At 43.0% G+C, this 19,099-nt stretch overlaps 1 protein-coding gene across 10 annotated transcripts in view; it reads left to right on the top strand.

Moving 5' to 3' along the window:
• The first annotated feature begins 8,427 nt into the window (after positions 1 to 8,427).
• The window catches only part of LOC110500158 (filamin-C), a 97,800-nt gene continuing 87,128 nt past the window's right edge, over positions 8,428 to 19,099 (top strand). For 5 of the 10 annotated variants that reach the window (XM_036957490.1, XM_036957496.1, XM_036957491.1 and 2 more), the window contains exon 1: positions 8,429 to 9,332. In XM_036957490.1, coding sequence (XP_036813385.1) covers positions 8,924 to 9,332 — 409 coding nt within the window. In that variant the 5' untranslated portion in view covers positions 8,429 to 8,923. Of the gene's footprint in view, positions 9,333 to 19,099 lie in introns of all 10 variants that reach the window. The other 5 variants (XM_036957487.1, XM_036957488.1, XM_036957494.1 and 2 more) reach the window with 2 other exon arrangements.

Genomic DNA, 19,099 nt, shown 5'->3' on the forward strand with positions numbered 1-19,099 from the left:
TCTCTCTCTCTCTCTCTCTCTCTCTCTCTCTCTCTCTCCTTACAATTGGTTATATTTTGTATGTGAATGGAACCACGACCACTATACACATCTATACAGACAAACAATACTATCATAAATGCAACTTGGTGTGTTCACTTTGACAGTCCAAATGATTTCCAGCTAGATGTCTATTTTTGTAGCCATAGGAAGAATTTGTCCCCAAGACTGAGGAGTTATTTAATGACTGATTCCACTGTGTTTGATTCTGCTTAGAAACAGAACTTAACAAGGCTCGTTATTTGAAACAGAGAGTTATTTTTGTAAATAGACATTGTGTTTAAATGTTTTGCATTATATTTTATATTATAATCGTGACAAGCGTTCTGAAAAATTACAAACAATCAACATAGGTCACCAAAATGAAAAGTGTAGCCAGTGATGAAATATGGACCATTGTTTTCTAGGATGTGCATTTTGGGGTTTCTCTTACCGAGTCTTTTCGTCTTGTACTGTTTGCGTTCTACTCTCTGATATCTATATTCTCTAACGATGATTCCCTTTTCTTTGTTGGCACGAAGCACACAGTTTATTCACAGGTTCTACACCTGCAACGTGCCTGCAATGCATGGGAACTTTTCAGTCTCATTGCTGTAAACTTGACACAACACATTCCAATGATAGATTGACTTAACAACAACCGCGATGTGACACTGTTGTCATGGAGAAGACGTCTAACCTTTACTCTGCCTTTTCGGCACCTACGGAGTGCACCGAGAATACTTTTTGGTTCTTACTCTACCTTTTGGCATGACTTAGCTACCGTGGAAATACATAGCAACACAATCCTTTCAACTCCTTTATGTTAACGGTGGAACCAAATGTCAGAAATGCGCTTTGCGTTGAGTGAGAACGGTCTTTGTCCGAGAACACACCACGACTATGACTGAGAGAGCAATCTGCCATAAGTGTTTTCTTTTCGAGAGGATCGTTTGTGAGAAACGTGTACAGAATGCAGTAAGCGTTATAGCTGGTGCCTGGATTTGTAGTGTGCTGTCATGACTGACAGTTAGTTGGCTGGTTTCATAGATGTATGTAGGCGAGCTAATCAGCTAACATTCTGTGGGTGTGTAGGTGACAAGACACTGAAAGCGTGCTTAGCCAATATTCCTCTGTATTCCAGTATCCTATTGTAGAGTAATAGCATTATAAATATGCATAGGTAATTAGTGCTTCTAATTTATGCTAAGAATCAATTCATTACGACTTTAAGTATATGCTATTAGTTTCAATACGTGATTCATAATCATAAACGTATGATGGGCAATTAGACACTGTGTATAGAATCTTTTTTCCCACAGTGCAGAGACAATATAAGAACTCATTGGTAGGTAAATGCATGCTACAGTGTATGTAAAAACAATATCTGTAGTTGTGGACCAACATGTGGTATTTGTATTGTATTGTAAATAGGAAATCATTTAGCACAGTTAAATAACGTGGTTTGTTGATTTGAGAGCAGTTCTAGATTGAGTAGAGGCTTCTTTTTGAATTGGCTGAACACAGCCAGTGCATGAATAGTGTATATGTGTATGAGACCGTAACATGTTTAGATATTGCATGTTAGACTTATTAACTTGCATGCCAATAGATGAGTAGATCTAGTCCCGTGTAGTCACAGTAATTTCAGCCAATCCATTTTGACCTTATTAATGCATGACTAATCAGAATCATTTGTGATTTTTTTTCTCTCTCACTATGTCCGTCTCTCTTAGTTGATTTACTACTTTACTGGGTTGTCACTATTAATATTTTCACTTTGGTTTCATACAGTCTATTCTACTCTATTGTACTCTACTTTATTCTACTTTTCTTCTTCAATTGTCTGGTCTCTACAGTGTGTATAGATTTATGTGGTATTTATCTTCTCTGCTGTGCTTCAAATACTGTAAATTCCACTGACTGTGTATTTTCTTTTTACCCAGCTTCTATTCCAGCATGGAAGCTTAAACAATAAGGGAGAGACACATTACGGAAACTATTCTACATGTTAAAACAACCTGTGCTCTTAACTAGAAACTGGCTGCTGCTCACTGCATGTGATGATGTGAAGTTTGACCTTTGACCTCATGTAAAGCTGCTGCTCATTCTGTATGTCTCTCTGTCTGGGTCTGTGTGACATGGCTACTGTCAATGTCTGTTTTATGCGGTGCTGAATCTGATTTAGCCATAGTCTCTACTACAACACCTTGCCAGTCAATGTCTCTATGAGCTTTTATGGGTTAATGAGAATATTGTGAGTATTTTGGTAAATAGGCTGTACATTTTGTAAATGAACTGAGAAATAAAAGTAGTTTATCCTTATTCTCTCTCTCTCTCTCTCTCTAAACTCAGCAAAAAAAGAAACGCCCTCTCACTGTTAACTGCGTTTATTTTCAGCAAACTTAACATGTGTAAATATTTGTATGAACATAACAAGATTCAACAACTGAACAAGTTCCACAGACAAGTGACTTACAGAAACGGAACAAAGGGGGGGTGAAAATCAAAAGTAACAGTCAGTATCTGGTGTGGCCACCAGCTGCATTAAGTACTGCAGTGCATCTCCTCCTCATGGACTGCAACAGATTTGCCAGTTCTTGCTGTGAGATGTTACTCCACTCTTCCACCAAGGCACCTGCAAGTTCCCAGACATTTCTGGGGGGAATGGCTCTAGCCCTCATCCTCCGATCCAACAGGTCCCAGACGTGCTCAATGGGATTGAGATCTGGGCTCTTCGCTGGCCATGGCAGAACACTGACATTCCTGTCTTGCAGGAAATCACGCACAGAACGAGCAGTATGGCTGGTGGCATTGCCATGCTGGAGGGTCATGTCAGGATGAGCCTGCAGGAAGGGTACCATATGTGGGAGGAGGATGTCTTCCCTGTAATGCACAGCATTGAGATTGCCTGCAATGACAACAAGCACAGTCTGATGATGATGTGACACACAGCCCCAGACCGTGACGGACCCTCCACCTCCAAATCGATCCCGGTCCAGAGTACAGGACTCGGTGTAACGCTCATTCCTTAAAACGATAAACGCGAATCCGACCATCACCCCTGGTGATGTAAAACCATGACTCGTCAGTTGAAGAGCACTTTTTGCCAATCCTGTCTGGTCCAGTGACGGTGGGTTTGTGCCCATAGGCGACGTTGTTGCCGGTGATGTCTGGTGAGGACCTGCCTTACAACAGGCCGAGAAGCCCTCAGTCCAGCCTCTCTCAGCCTATTGCGGACAGTCTGAGCACTGATGGAGGGATTGTGCTGCTCGTGGTGTACCTCGAGCAGCTGTTGTTGCCATCCTGTACCTGTCCCGCAGGTTTGATGTTCGGATGTACTGATCCTGTGCAGGTGTTACACGTGGTCTGCCACTGACAGGATGATCAGTTGTCCATTCTGTCTCACTGTAGCGCTGTCTTAGGCATCTCACAGTATGGACAATGCAATTTATTGCCCTGGCCACATCTGCAGTCCTCATGCCTCCTTGCAGCATGCCTAAGGCACATTCACGCAGATGAGCAGGAACCCTGGGCTTCTTTCTTTTGGTGTTTTTCAGAGTCAGTAGAAAGGCCTCTTTAGTGTCCTAAGTTTTCATAACTGTGACCTTAATTGCCTACCGTCTGTAAGCTGTTAATGTCTTAACGACCGTTCCACAGGTGCATGTTCATTAATCGTTTATGGTTCATTGAACACGCATGGGAAACCTTGTTTAGACCCTTTACATTGAAGCTCTGTGAAGTTATTTGGATTTTTACTAATTATCTTTGAAAGACTGGGTCCTGGAAAAGGGCAGATTCTTTTTTTTTCTGAGCTTATGTGTGTGAACTCAACTGGTCTGAAAGCAATGTTACTGTAAAAGAATGCTCATGAACATGCCGTCTCATATGAACAATCCTGATCAATGTTATTTTGCCATATTCCAGAAACATCCTAATCTCAGTTGGATTGAATACACCACATACATTTCTAAGTGAATTGCAGACTACAAGCTTAAGACAGTTCAGTCCGATCTTTATTCGCTGTGTGACTGACCTGTTGACAGGTCAGAGAGGAGGTTCCAAAGGAACAGCGTAAAGAGGAAAGATGATCAACACTCCCTGCATCGTAACCCTCTGCAACCCTATCACACCCCTCTTGGTCCTTAACTGTCTCTCCCTCCTCCAGGGGTTTTATATATAGTTCCAGCGCTCAGTGTCAAAGCCTCTCACTCAGATCCATTACATGACCGCACATGATGGACGCACCCTATTCTCTACTATACACACGCTATTCACTATACTCTAGTCATTATACAGTTACGATGCACACTGTAGTGCGTGACTGACTTCCTCATATGAAGTTGTTGCATGTTGCGTTTATATTTTTGTTTTCTATATATATTGTCCTTTATTATTTCCCCTAAACCTACCACCACTCCCCTAATTAGACTTCTACTTCCAGCTTATACATACTACATACATTCTATGGACACGGTATATTTTACATTAGTTATATTTAGTTTGTCTTTAGTCCCATCCTTCAGCTACCCTCAACCCCTCCCATTTATCTATGAACACCATCCATTTTGGGATTTCTATTTGCTATATCTTTTTTTCAACTGTGCTGTGATGTTTCACAAAAGTTCTGAACGTTTCTATTATCATAGCTTCGGCAGATTGTAAATTAAAGACAAACATTTTTTTGCTAGGAGTATTATTATATTATTGCTCAATTGATTATGACCTTTCAGATCACCCAGTGGTGCTAAATGCAAAGTTAACGGGAAATGTTGCAATTCTTCAGCCATTCCTGAACCTGCGACCAAAAACAAGCTAGATATGGACAGTGCCAAAACAAATGATGGGAGATTTAAAGGCCATTTAAAAAAAAATGTTTTACCTCGATTTTACTAGGCAAGTCAATTAAGAACAAATTATTATTTTCAATTGTGGCTTAGAAACAGTTGGTTATCTGCCTTGTTCAGGGGCAGAATGACAGATTTTTACCTTGTCAGCTCTGGGATTTGATCTAGCAAATTTTCGGTTACCGGCCCAATGCTCTAACCACCTGTCGCCACAGTAACCTAAAACAAAAGGCCAAATCTACACTGGAGTTGCTTACCAAGAAGGCAGTTAATGTACCTGAGTGGTAGATTGTTGACCAAAAAAATACAGTTAAATCCATTATATCCCACTTTGTAACACAACAAATTGTGGAAAAAGTCAAGGAGTGTGAATACATTCTGAAGGCACTTTAAGCAGTGCTCGGGCAGTTGCTAGTTCATGTAGACATTTCAGGTGTTTTCAGGCATTTCCTTCCCCTCAGAAAGCAACATTATGGAAGACGTGAGTCCAGTGAGTCTCAGACACTGTGTTTGAGAGCTCAATTACATGTTGATGCTCTCTCCTGCTGACTGAGGTGTGAGATCACCCACACAAGAGGGGGAGAGATGTAGATATTCTGGGCCTACTGCCTCTGAGTGTGTGTGTGTTCCCTTTCTGTGTCCCCCACTGTTTAAGCTAACTCTCCTTATTGAGGGTAAAGGAGTCAACACTGACCATTACAACTGCATTTCTGAATCATACAGAGCATCCCGGTCCCAGTAGGCAACGCTGCCCATTGGCATTCAGAGTTGTGGCACTCATAATTATGATGAAATTATACTATTGGAAAGCACAAAAAGTTGCAAGTAACCTGTGTGCTGCCAGATACATGTCTAACTTGTGTATTTTGTTTTTGTAAATACTGAAGATCTGACTGATAATCAAGAGGTGTCATATCAAGGTGGAATGTTGGATAAAGAATCATACTCATCACATTCATTGTTACTCTAGACCTCTGATGCAACCATTCTAGTTCTGCTAATTTATCGGTTGCCAAAACAAGATTTACATGGGAAGATCCAGTGATGACATCATAAATTAATTCCTGTGATATTCTAGAATTTTGACAATGTGTGTTACAATGACTCCTGACAAATCCTCTTCTTCTCTAGCTATAATCACCAAACTGGGCAAGAAAGCTAAGGCTTTTTAAATGTTCAAAAGTCAAATTTGTCTGTAAAATAACTCATGCATAAATGTAAGGTAATTCAATAACGGAAAAATACATGTGGCTTTGTCTCCTGTTCAACACTTGACTTACAAATCTGTCTTCCTTTGAAAATTCCACTTTGGTCAGGATGGCTGCCCTCAGTTGTCCACATTGTGAAGAAGACATTCTGGGTGTCTGAAGTGTCTGCACCAAGGGCCCAGCCTATCAAAGACTGCTTAGAGCTGAAGGACATCCAGTCTTACCTGGTGCTGGATGTGTGGGAGCCTAACATGGAGTCCCTTCAGAAGTGCAGTGTCCCTCTTGCTGCCTCCAGCCAACCTGGCCACAGCCAACCTGGCCACAGCCAGAGCTGGAGAAGGGAGAGTCACCCTAGCCTCTACTGATACTCCAGGCCCAGCCATGGTGAGAGGCATAGGGGGAGAGAGGTGATGTGGCTTGGCTTCTCTGACGAGAGAAACAGTCACCAGAGCCATGACTTACTGCTAGTGCAGCATGAAGAGCTCCAGAGAGAACCAGCAGGACCTCTTCTCCCAGCTGTCCAAGTCCCGTAAGAGGAGCAGGGAGGGTGGGGAGGACCCTCAGGCCAACCCAGACTCCAAGAGTAGCAGAGCTGAGCACCCCACCCACAGCATTGTGCGCACAAGGCACTAAAATGACAGACTTTTTGATTCATGAAATGTGATGCAAGTTTTTGTTTTTCACATTTGCCGTGTTTTGGAATGAGTTTGAGTATTTTTGGTATTTTTTTTTATAAAGGCCTTACCTGTTATTTAACTCTTGAGTGTCTGTGTGTGGTAACTGCCAGGTAACTGCCAAAATAAAGGAAACATCAACATAAAGCATCTTCATAGGGCTTTGGGCTACCACAAGGCACCAGAACATCTTCAATGCGCCTTGGCATCGATTCTACAAGTGTCTGAAACTCTATTGGCAGTATGCAATACCCTTCTTCCACGAGAAATTCCATAATCTGGTGTTTTGTTGATGGTGGTGGAAACTGCTCTCTCAGGCACCGCTCCAGATTCTCTCCAATAACTGTTCCATTGGAATGAGATCTGGTGACTATGACACACACACACACACACACACACACACACACACACACACACACACACACACTTTAAACCCATGCTTCTTTAAGACCCCTCTTTCAAAGTCACTGAGATCTATTCTTCCAGCCATTGTAGCCAAAATAATGGGCAACTGGGATTTTTTTTATACATGACCCTAAGAATGATGGGATGTTAATTGCTTAATCAATCAATCAATCAATCAAATGTATTTATAAAGCCCTTTTTACATCAGCAGCTGTCACAAAGTGCTTGTACAGAAACCCAGCCTAAAACCCCAGAGAGCAAGCAATACAGACGTTGAAGCACACTGGCTAGCAAAATCTCCCTAGAAAGGTAGGAACCTACGAAGAAACCTAGAGAGGAACCAGGCTCTGAGGGGTGGCTAGAATACTTAACCCCAGACTGTTCTTCAAGATGTTCAAACACTCATAGATGACCAGCAGAGTCAAATAATAATAAGCTCAGTGGTTATAGAGGGTGCCACAGGTCACCACCTCAGGAGTAACTTTCATTTGGCTTAATTAATTCAGGATGAAAGACCCTCTCTAACCTCTTACTCTTTGTCTTACGTATGTATGGACCCTACATCATGGGTCAGAGGTCAACCGTGACCACATAGCTACCAGTGTCACTTCCAGGAAAAGACTCAGGCCGCATAACATTTACATAGCTCACCACAGAGTCAGCCATGGGGCGGACAACACCAGACATGCAATCAAACACTGTTTTAACTTTACCCCATTTGGTTGTGTGTGTGTGCGTGCGAGCGAGCGTGCGCGCGAGCGAGAGAAAGAGCAAGTGAGTGAGAGAGCGAAAGAGTGAGAGAAAAAAAGAACAAGAGATCTTCCTCTTGTTAATTAAGCGTCAAAAGGTTTGATGTTATCGCATTAATAAGTTAGCTTGTCATGTGAGTTTATTTATTATGTTGACAAATATATATGTTTATAAACACAATTCTGCGTCAGTGGACATATGAGTGACAGCAAGAATAACCCTGGCTGGTAAAGGTTGGATCTGTTGAAGATGCTGGCATCATTTTTCCCTTCATAGTCCAATTGTTATTAAAGGCCCAGTAGGCCCTGGTCACCGTTCACTTTTACAACAACCTCAAAGCTCCGTCCCCCTCGCCCAATTTTAGAGAGCCTAAAAATAAGGAGAAGTGTCACAACTGTTATGGCGCCCCAGGGCCAATCGTTGACCCCCTTCTCTTATGTTACCCAATGGTGTTGCATCTCGCTATCTTCGTCTGATTAGAGAATACCCATCCTGCAGTTGTATATGGTCATGACGGGGGCATTCCAGGGAGTCGAGGGGCCTGACGCGAGCTTCAGGGGTGCCGAGCTTTTTAAAAACCTGTCCTGCCTAGAGCTTCATTTAGCTACTCAAGTGTAACGGACATCACCAAGCAGGTTGCCGCCGCCGACTTCGTAGGGCTACTAGCGGTCCTGTCCACAGACAACGCCTTCATCTTTCTACAGTCTATTCTTCTTCCGTGCCAAGGTGTCTATTCGGATGCAGCAACCACTTTTTTCACAATTCTGATAAATTTAAAGCCAGGAGACCGTCCACATTGGAAACGATAAACGGATTATTTAATTAATCCCATTGACAGACTGCTTGGTTTGACAAACTCCACTCCCATCACAAGTACAAACGAAAATCTCGTTTACTTATTTTTCCTAGTTTTACAACTTTTTTCGCGGCCAATGCTTGGCACTGGCCCGCAATAAACTGTTTTTTTCTTTCTTTCCACGCTCCCTTGCGTGCCGTAACGTTCACACACTGGCCCCACTGAATGTGGTATAAAAAGGGCACGGAAACCGACAACATGATGAGCAATAATACGTACTACGAGCAGCAGCAGCCGCCGCAGTACTACAAGAGTACGGACAACGGGGACGACGAGGAAGAGATGCCGGCTACGGAGAAGGACCTCGCTGAGGATGCGCCCTGGAAGAAAATACAACAGAACACCTTCACCAGGTGGTGCAACGAGCACCTCAAGTGCCTCAACAAGCGGATCAACGACCTACAGAAAGACCTGACCGACGGGCTCAAGCTCATCGGTCTTCTGGAGGTTTTGAGCCAGAAGAAAATGTACAGAAAGTACCACGCCAGACCTAACTTCAGACAAATGAAACTGGAAAATGTGTCCGTTGCGCTGGAATTCTTGGAGAGAGAACACATAAAGCTGGTATCGATAGGTAAGTGGTGTTTGTATTTAGGACCGATATAGCGCAATGGTTGGGTTTCTCGGAACATGTTGAAAGTTGATGCTTTGTCCACTCTGTCTGGGATAGCCACTTTTGGGGGTGCCGTTACTGTTTAAAGGGCGTATTTGAGTCAGGGGAATGAGTCTGAGATTGATTTCTCCTCAAAATGAATTAAACACATTTTGATCTTATAGAAAAGTAATGCGCAATGCAGCTTTTTATTTATTAGAGCAAAACGTATTCCTAGTTGTGTTGTTGATTGTTCCATGATTAGATTGTTCAGAGTTGTGTTTTCACTGTATACACTTCTCCATAGCTATTGTTGCATGCGTTATAAACAGTGCATAACTGAAATGCACTGTACATTTTGACGCAAATTACGCACGTCGTCGATATGTACTTCTGTGCGTAAGAGTGACCAGACCACGGCGCGATGTGTTCAGGATGCGCCAAACAAGAAATGTCCCCTTTCTGACTCCCCGACAAAGACTGCTTTCAGCTGGATCCGGGAAACAGAGAGATTCTGGATTCGGTGCATGCCTTTGGATCCCTGTGTGTTATTACTGTGTAACTCATGCATGGTCCCATTAGAAACGATACTGCCAATTGAGAGTCATTACAATCTCAGGTTTAACCAACTTGGCTGCTGTCATTTGTTGTTCATGAAATGAAATACTGAATGAGTCATTTGGAGCGTTCTCATCGAATGGATAGTCTCCAATTTGGATTAGGCAATGTCTTTATAGTTGCTTCTGAATGATGTAGTGATTTGGCATCTCTATCTCATGTGTTCAAGTATGTGGACTAAAGATGAATAAGTAACAAGTAGTCTACAAATCATTTGTATATATCCAGCTATTTGTATATACACTGAGTGCACAAAACATTAGGAACACCTGCTCTTTCCATGACATAGACTGACCAGGTGAATCCAGGTGTAAGCTATGATCCCTTATTGATGTCACCTGCTAAATCCACTTCAATAAGTGTATATGAAGCGGAGGAGGCAGGTTAAAGAAGGATTTTTAAGCCTTGAGACAATTGAGACATGGATTGTGTATGTGTGCCATTCAGAGGGCGAATGGGCAGAGACAACATATTTAAGTGCCTTTGAACAGGGTATGGTAGTAGTTGCCAGGCACATCAGTTTGAGTGTGTCAAGAACTGCATCGCTGCTGGGATTTTCACGCTCAACAGTTTCTTGTGTGTATCAAAAATGGTCAAACCTCCCAAAGGATATCCAGTCAATTTGACACAACTGTGGGAAGCATTGGAGTCAACATGGGGCAGCATCCCTGTGGAACGCTTTCAACACCTTGTAGAGTTCATCCCCCCTCCTTTTGCCCTCAGAACAGCCTGATTTTGTCTGGGCATGAACTCTACAGTGCCTTGCGAAAGTATTCGGCCCCCTTGAACTTTGCGACCTTTTGCCACATTTCAGGCTTCAAACATAAAGATATAAAACTGTATTTTTTTGTGAAGAATCAACAACAAGTGGGACACAATCATGAAGTGGAACGACATTTATTGGATATTTCAAACTTTTTTAACAAATCAAAAACTGAAAAATTGGGCGTGCAAAATTATTCAGGACCTTTACTTTCAGTGCAGCAAACTCTCTCCAGAAGTTCAGTGAGGATCTCTGACTGATCCAATGTTGACCTAAATGACTAATGATGATAAATACAATCCACCTGTGTGTAATCAAGTCTCCGTATAAATGCACCTACACTGTGATAGTCTCAGAGGTCCGTTAAAAGCGCAGAGAGCATCATGAAGAACAAGGAACACACCAGGCAGGTCCGAGATACTGTTGTGAAGAAGTTTAAAGCCGGATTTGGATACAAAAAGATTTCCCAAGCTTTAAACATCCCAAGGAGCACTGTGCAAGCAATTATATTGAAATGGAAGGAGTATCACTCCACTGCAAATCTACCAAGACCTGGCCGTCCCTCTAAACTTTCAGCTCATACAAGGAGAAGACTGATCAGAGATGCAGCCAAGAGGCCCATGATCACTCTGGATGAACTGCAGAGATCTACAGCTGAGGTGGGAGACTCTGTCCATAGGACAACAATCAGTCGTATATTGCACAAATCTGGCCTTTATGGAAGAGTGGCAAGAAGAAAGCCATTTCTTAAAGATATCCATAAAAAGTGTCGTTTAAAGTTTGCCACAAGCCACCTGGGAGACACACCAAACATGTGGAAGAAGGTGCTCTGGTCAGATGAAACCAAAATTGAACTTTTTGGCAACAATGCAAAACGTTATGTTTGGCGTAAAAACAACACAGCTGAACACACCATCCCCACTGTCAAACATGGTGGTGGCAGCATCATGGTTTGGGCCTGCTTTTCTTCAGCAGGGACAGGGAAGATGGTTAAAATTGATGGGAAGATGGATGGAGCCAAATACAGGACCATTCTGGAAGAAAACCTGATGGAGTCTGCAAAAGACCTGAGACTGGGACGGAGATTTGTCTTCCAACAAGTCAATGATCCAAAACATAAAGCAAAATCTACAATGGAATGGTTCAAAAATAAACATATCCAGGTGTTAGAATGGCCAAGTCAAAGTCCAGACCTGAATCCAATCAAGAATCTGTGGAAAGAACTGAAAACTGCTGTTCACAAATGCTCTCCATCCAACCTCACTGAGCTCGAGCTGTTTTGCAAGGAGGAATGGGAGCTGTAATCGCAGCAAAAGGTGGCGCTACAAAGTATTAACTTAAGGGGGCTGAATAATTTTGCACGCCCAATTTTTCAGTTTTTGATTTGTTAAAAAAGTTTGAAATATCCAATAAATGTCGTTCCACTTCATGATTGTGTCCCACTTGTTGTTGATTCTTCACAAAAAAATACAGTTTTATATCTTTATGTTTGAAGCCTGAAATGTGGAAAAAGGTTGCAAAGTTCAAGGGGGACGAATACTTTCGCAAGGCACTGTCGAAAGCGTTCCACAGGGATGCTGACCCATGTTGACTCAAATGCTTCCCACAGTTGGCTGAATGTTCTTTGGGTGGTGGACCATTCTTGATACACACGAGAGACTGTTGAGCGTGAAAAACACAGCAGTGTTTTACCACCGTACCCCGTTCAAAAGACATAAATATGTTGTCTTTCCCATTCACCCTCTGAATGGCACACACCCAATCCACGTCTCAATGGTTTCAAGGCTTAAAAATCATTCTTTAAACTCTGTCCTCCCGTTCATCTACGCTGTGGATTTAAGTGGATTTAACAGATGTCATGAGTAAGGGATCATAGCTTTCTCCTGCATTCATCTGGTCAGTCTATGTCATGGAAAGAGCAGGTGCTCTTAATGTTTTGTAATGCAATGTTTTAGAACCAGAGGCTCCAGGATGTAGGATATGTTCTTGGAGAACCAATAACAACATCAGAGAGGCAGGGGCTCAGACTGATGTCCCTAACTGGTTCTAATGTGGATTCTGATGATTTATTTGTTTATTTTTTATTAGGATCACCTTTACCTGTTGCAAAAGCAGCAGCTACTCTTCCTGGGGTCCACACAAAACATGAAACATGAAGCATGACATAATACAGAACGTCGATAGACAAGAACAGTTCATGGACAGAACTACATACATAAAAGTCACACGTAGCCTACATATCAATGCATACAAACAAACTATCTAGGTCAAATAGGGGAGAGGCGTTGTGCCGCAAGGTGTTGCTTTATCTGTTTTTTGAAACCAGGTCTGCTGTTTATTGGAGCAATATGAGATGGAAGGAAGTTCCATGCAATAAGGGCTCTATATAATACTGTACGCTTTCTTGAATTCGTTCTGGATTTGGGGACTATGGAAAGACCCCTGGTGGCATATGATTATGATGATGATGATGATGCAGCAGCCAGCAGGACAGACAGTAGTGTATTGTTAAGACTGGCCCCTCTGTTGCTGAACCTTATAACAGTGATTTATGAATGCACCTTGTGCTCAGAGAATGTGGTTCTAAGGATATTTTTTTTTTTTACCTTAATTTAACTAGGTAAATCAGTTAAGAACAAATTGTTATTTTCAATGACGGCCTAGGAACAGTGGGTTAACTGCCTTGTTCAGGGGCAGAACAACAGATTTTTACCTTGTCGGCTCGGGGATTCGATCTAGCAACCTTTCGGTTACTAGTCCAACGCTCTAACCACTAGGCTACCTGCCACCCCAAAATGATCCTTGGCTCATGTTCTGCCTTAAAACTAATCAATGCTATAACATTTATTCTCAGAATCTAAAACAGGTTCATGAGAAAAGGCGGCACACCAAAGCATCCTTGTTGTCAACATCTGTTGTGCTGATGTGTTGTGGCTGTGTTGGCCAACTCTTGATAAGAGCATGGCAACAGCCATCAGTGGTACAGACCCCAGTTCCCACTATGGCCTTTGTTGTTTTCTTCATCTTACACGTTGTTTACTCTCTGTCACATACATTGCCATCAGAAAGTATTCACACCCCTTGACTTTTCAAACATTTAGATTTGTTACAAAATGGGATTCAAATTGATTTAATTTTCCTTTTTTTGGGGGGGGTCAAGTATCCACACAAGATATATTACTGTAACATGTTTCATGAATGAGAAACTATCAAAAGAAAGAAAGTCACACACTCCATGTGTAATGGCCCAGCAATTGAATGGGTATTTACCAACGTTTCGGCATCACTGTGCCTTCCTCTGGGTCATGAATGAAATAAAATATAATCGATTTCTTCTTCCTCTTTGACCAAACTCTATGATATTTAATTGTATTTATGAAAAATAAAACAGTCATTTAATAGATACGTATTCTTCCCCCTAAGTCAATAGATGTTAGAATCACCTTTAGCAGAGACTACAGCTGTGACTGTTTTTGTGTAAGTCTCTAAGAGATTAGCATACCTGGATTGTACAATATTTGCCCATTATTCTCAAAAACATTATTCAAGCTCTGTCAAGTTGGTTGTTGATCATTGCTAGACAGCTATTTTCAAGTATTGTCATAGATTTTCAAGGCGATTTAAGTCAGTACTATAACTAGGCCACTCAGGAACATTTAATGTCATCTTGGTAAGAAACTCCAGTGTATATTTGGCCTTATATTTTAGGTTATTTTCCAGCTGAAAGGTGACTATGTCTTCCACTGTCTGTTGAAAAGCAGACTGAACCAGGTTTTCCTCTCAGATTTTGCCTGTGCTTAGCTCTATTCCAATGCTTTTTAGCCTAAAAAACTCCCTAGTCCTTGCCGATGACAAGCATACCCATAACATGATGCATCCGCCACCATGCTTGAAGAGTGGTACTCAGTTATGTGTTGTGTTGGATTTGCCCCAAACATAACGCTTTGTATTCAGTACAAAAAGTACATTTCTTAGCCAAATTTTTTTGCAGTATTACTTTAGCGCCTTATTGCAAACAGGATGCATATTTTGGAATATTTGTATTCTGTAAAGGCTTTATTCTTTTCACTCTGTCATTTATGTTAGTATTGTGGAGTAACTACAATGTTGTTGATTCATCCTCAGGACAAACTGAAATTGGGTCAGCTTTGAGGGGTTATCGGGTCCAATATCTGTTAGGGATACCCAGGATGCAGTGTGATAAAGTGGAAATGGGTCAACAAGCAGACAGAGTCATTGGGAAGGGTCGGACCAGGGTGGCTGAGTGACATTGGTGAAAAGAGTGATCCTTTCAGAAGGGCACCTGCCATGGCTCTCTCTCTCTCAGTGGGGGGTGGAGGGGAGTGTTGGGTAACAGAAGAGCTGGAGAACACACACACTCACACACTCATTCACTCTGTCTTATTCCTTCACACACATGATACACACACACTCATGGATGCCAGCAGGCAGGGAAGGAAGTCTAGAGGGTGTGTGACTTGGAGATTTGGAAATCAGTGTGTGTCACAGAGTGTGTGACATGGAGAGTTGGATGTCAAGTAAGTACGGGAAAGGTTACTGCCACAGGAAATTCAGACTGATATCCCCCTCCCCCCCTGGTTCTGGTGGTTTGGCCTTCCGGCTCTCTGGTTGTCTGGTAGTCTGGAGGGGCAGTGAGGGGCCAGCCTGGCCCAGGTCAGCTTCACTCATTTGGGGAAGGGGGCAGCTGATTGATGAGCAGACAGCTGGGCTCTGGGGCTCTGGGCTTCCTCCACTAACAGGCGCCTAAAATAGACACACATACAGCCCCAGAGTGGCATGGGGAGAGGGGGCGGGGGAGAGGACTGTGAAAGAGGGGTTGGTTAAAAGAGAGGAGGCAGAGAAGTGGGGAGAATGAGAGGGGTTAGGAGAGAGGTTTTGGAGAGAGGAGAGGGAAATTACGAGGGTATGACGGGGCGAGGAAAAGGTGACAGAGACCTCTGGCGCTGAGGGGGGTTTTAGGTGGGGGTCCTGAAGAGTTGCGTATCCCTTTACCCGGCACTAAGACACAGTAGTATATGACATTATGACTCAAACAGACCATCCGTTATGACATTATGACTCAAACAGACCATCCGTTATGACATTATGACTCAAACAGACCATCCGTTATGACATTATGACTCAAACAGACCATCCGTTATGACATTATGACTCAAACAGACCATCCGTTATGACATTATGACTCAAACAGACCATCCGTTATGACATTATGACTCAAACAGACCATCCGTTATGACATTATGACTCAAACAGACCATCCGTTATGACATTATGACTCAAACAGACCATCTGTTATGACATTATGACTCAAACAGACCATCCGTTATGACATTATGACTCAAACAGACCATCCGTTATGACATTATGACTCAAACAGACCATCCGTTATGACATTATGACTCAAACAGACCATCCGTTATGACATTATGACTCAAACAGACCATCCGTTATGACATTATGACTCAAACAGACCATCCGTTATGACATTATGACTCAAACAGACCATCCGTTATGACATTATGACTCAAACAGACCATCCTTATGACATTATGACTCAAACAGACCATCCGTTATGACATTATGACTCAAACAGACCATCCTTATGACATTATGACTCAAACAGACCATCCGTTATGACATTATGACTCAAACAGACCATCCGTTATGACATTATGACTCAAACAGACCATCCGTTATGACAATATGACTCAAACAGACCATCCGTTATGACATTATGACTCAAACAGACCATCCTTATGACATTATGACTCAAACAGACCATCCTTATGACATTAGATGGACCTCCGCTTACTCATAAAGTTAGAACTTACTCTGCTCTTTGATGAATGAGTACATCTCTCTCTCTCTCGCTCTCTCTCTTTCTCTCTCTCTCTATCTCTCTCTCTCTCACTCTCTCTTTTTCTCTTTTTTTCTCTCTCTTTTTCTCATTCTCTCTCTCTCTCTATCTCACTCTCTCTCCCTCTCTCTCTCTCTATGTCTCTCTCTCCATCCCCTCTCTCTGACTCAGTCCTGATGAGAGAAAAAGAGAAGTTGAGCGGGGCCCTCTGATTGGTTGGTCGTTTTATTTGACTGCGGTATGATTGACCCCATTGTGGGTTCACATTGTAGTTGGGAATTTAACAGGGGGGAAAGTTGTGGTATCTCCAGTAGTAGCTGTGTGTATGTGTGTATGTGTTTCCTGTATCACTATCCAAGGCTAAATACTGTGGTTCTGTAATGGGTCTCTGACATGACTGTGCAATGTGGTGGGGAGCAATGACAGAGAGAGAAAAGGGGAAGAGAGCAGTATGGAGAGAAAGCAAGGTAAAAGGCAGTATGGAGAGAACGAGGGAGAGGGCAGTATGGAGAGAGAACGAGGGAGAGGGCAGTATGGAGAGAGAACGAGGGGGAGGGCAGTATGGAGAGAGAACGAGGGAGAGAGCAGTATGGAGAGAGAACGAGGGAGAGAGCAGTATGGAGAGAGAACGAGGGGGAGGGCAGTATGGAGAGAGAGCAAGGGAGAAAGCAGTATGGAGAGAGAACGAGGGAGAGGGCAGTATGGAGAGAGAACAAGGGAGAGGGCAGTATGGAGAGAGAGCAAGGGAGAGGGAAGTATGGAGAGAGAGAAAGAGAGAGGGCAGTATGGAGAGAGAGCAAGGGAGAGAGAGCAAGGGAGAGAGCAGTATGGAGAGAGAGCAAGGGAGAGAGCAGTATGGAGAGAGAGCAAGGGAGAGGGCAGTATGGAGAGAGAGCAAGGGAGAGAGCAGTATGGAGAGAGAGCAAGGGAGAGAGCAGTATGGAGAGAGAGCAAGGGAGAGAGCAGTATGGAGAGAGAGCGAGAGAAAACGAGAGCGGGAGAGAGTGCAGGGAGAGGATGGGGTAGAAAGAGAGGGGGATAGAAGCTGGATGATAGAGGGAGCGAGAGAGCAGTATGGAGAGGGCGAGAGAGAGGGTGGTGGTGGTGACTGGTTCTTATGTTGATGGTCTCACTCCTTCAGCAAGTCTCTGGTGTGTGTGATAAAAATGTAACCTTACCCCCAATGTTACCCCAACACTCTGAGAGGTTCCAAGTTACCTCCTGGTCTCCTGGTGTTAGACAGTGTTCAGGCTCTGTGGTAGTAGACCCTATGGGGTAGTAGAAGTATTAACTGTTGTAGATCCTTGCAGATCCTTCCCTGCTATCTTACTTTACTGGAGCTGAGGGAAATGAGTGAGACCACTCTCTCTCCTCATCTTTCTTTTTGTCTCTCCTCTCTCTCTCTTCATCTCAGCCGCTCTCTCTCTCTCTCTCTTTCTCTCTCTCTCTCGCTCTCTCACTCTCTTCCTCTCTCCCTGTCTTCCTCACCCTCTCTCTCTCTCTCTCGCCCGACAACAGTATCTCTAATTGTTAGCATGTGTCAGAGGCAGTCAGCTCAGAAGAATGTCCGAGCAGGGCCAGAACCCCCCCCCCCCCCCCCAATCACCCCCTACCCTACATCCCACACCCCCTACCTCTCTAGCAGCCACCAAGGATAAGCAACTCTGGCTAGCCAAGAGAGGAGAATAACTCTGATTGCACCACCACCTCCACCAGCCCCACCACCACCTCCCCCCAAAACACCTCACCCCCTGTTAATATCTTTCTTTATAAAGGAAGTCATTTATGTTGGATTGATATGGTTTCTCCCCCCACAGACTTCCAGCCATTTCTCTTGTGTCGTGTACAGCATTTAGATACAGAGGACTTAGGAAAAGGTCCAGCTTTTCAACAGCCAGTTGAATATGTCGCCTTATTGTTAGAGGGCCATGTGTTTAGTGTTGCAGTCTGGGTAGAGGGAATTGAATGGGCTATATGTAAGATCTATAAATGGGGTGGAAGCACATCAAATCAAATGACAACATCAGTCTCACACAGAGAACCCCTGAAATGATATTGGTGTAATAATCATGTTGCTCTGTTATATAGTATTCTGTCTAAAACAATATATATTTCCATGTATCTAATCCAGCTGTGAATTTTGCATTGATGTACTGTCTATTTCCACTGGTTATCCGAGGAGGCTGAGGATATGCTCTGTATTTCATCTTTGGATTCAATGAACCTGAGCAGAAGTACAGGTATGTGAGATTATAAAACGAATGTGTCTAATACCGGATGCTCATTGGCTAAAACCGCAGTCCAGCTGGTGTCTATTCCACAAGTTACCACCGGCTAAATCTTTGACGTTAAAATGCCCATTTACTCTGTTCCAACTGACTGCGCAATCCACTGTCTCGCATCTCAGCCAGGCAATTTATAAACTAGATCTTCCCTGTAAAAAAGCATCTAGAAATTATCTCCCATTTCTTTTAGACTAACATTTAGTTT

Source organism: Oncorhynchus mykiss, chromosome 21 (assembly GCF_013265735.2).
Source record: "Oncorhynchus mykiss isolate Arlee chromosome 21, USDA_OmykA_1.1, whole genome shotgun sequence".
NCBI classification, from domain to species: Eukaryota; Metazoa; Chordata; class Actinopteri; order Salmoniformes; family Salmonidae; genus Oncorhynchus; species Oncorhynchus mykiss.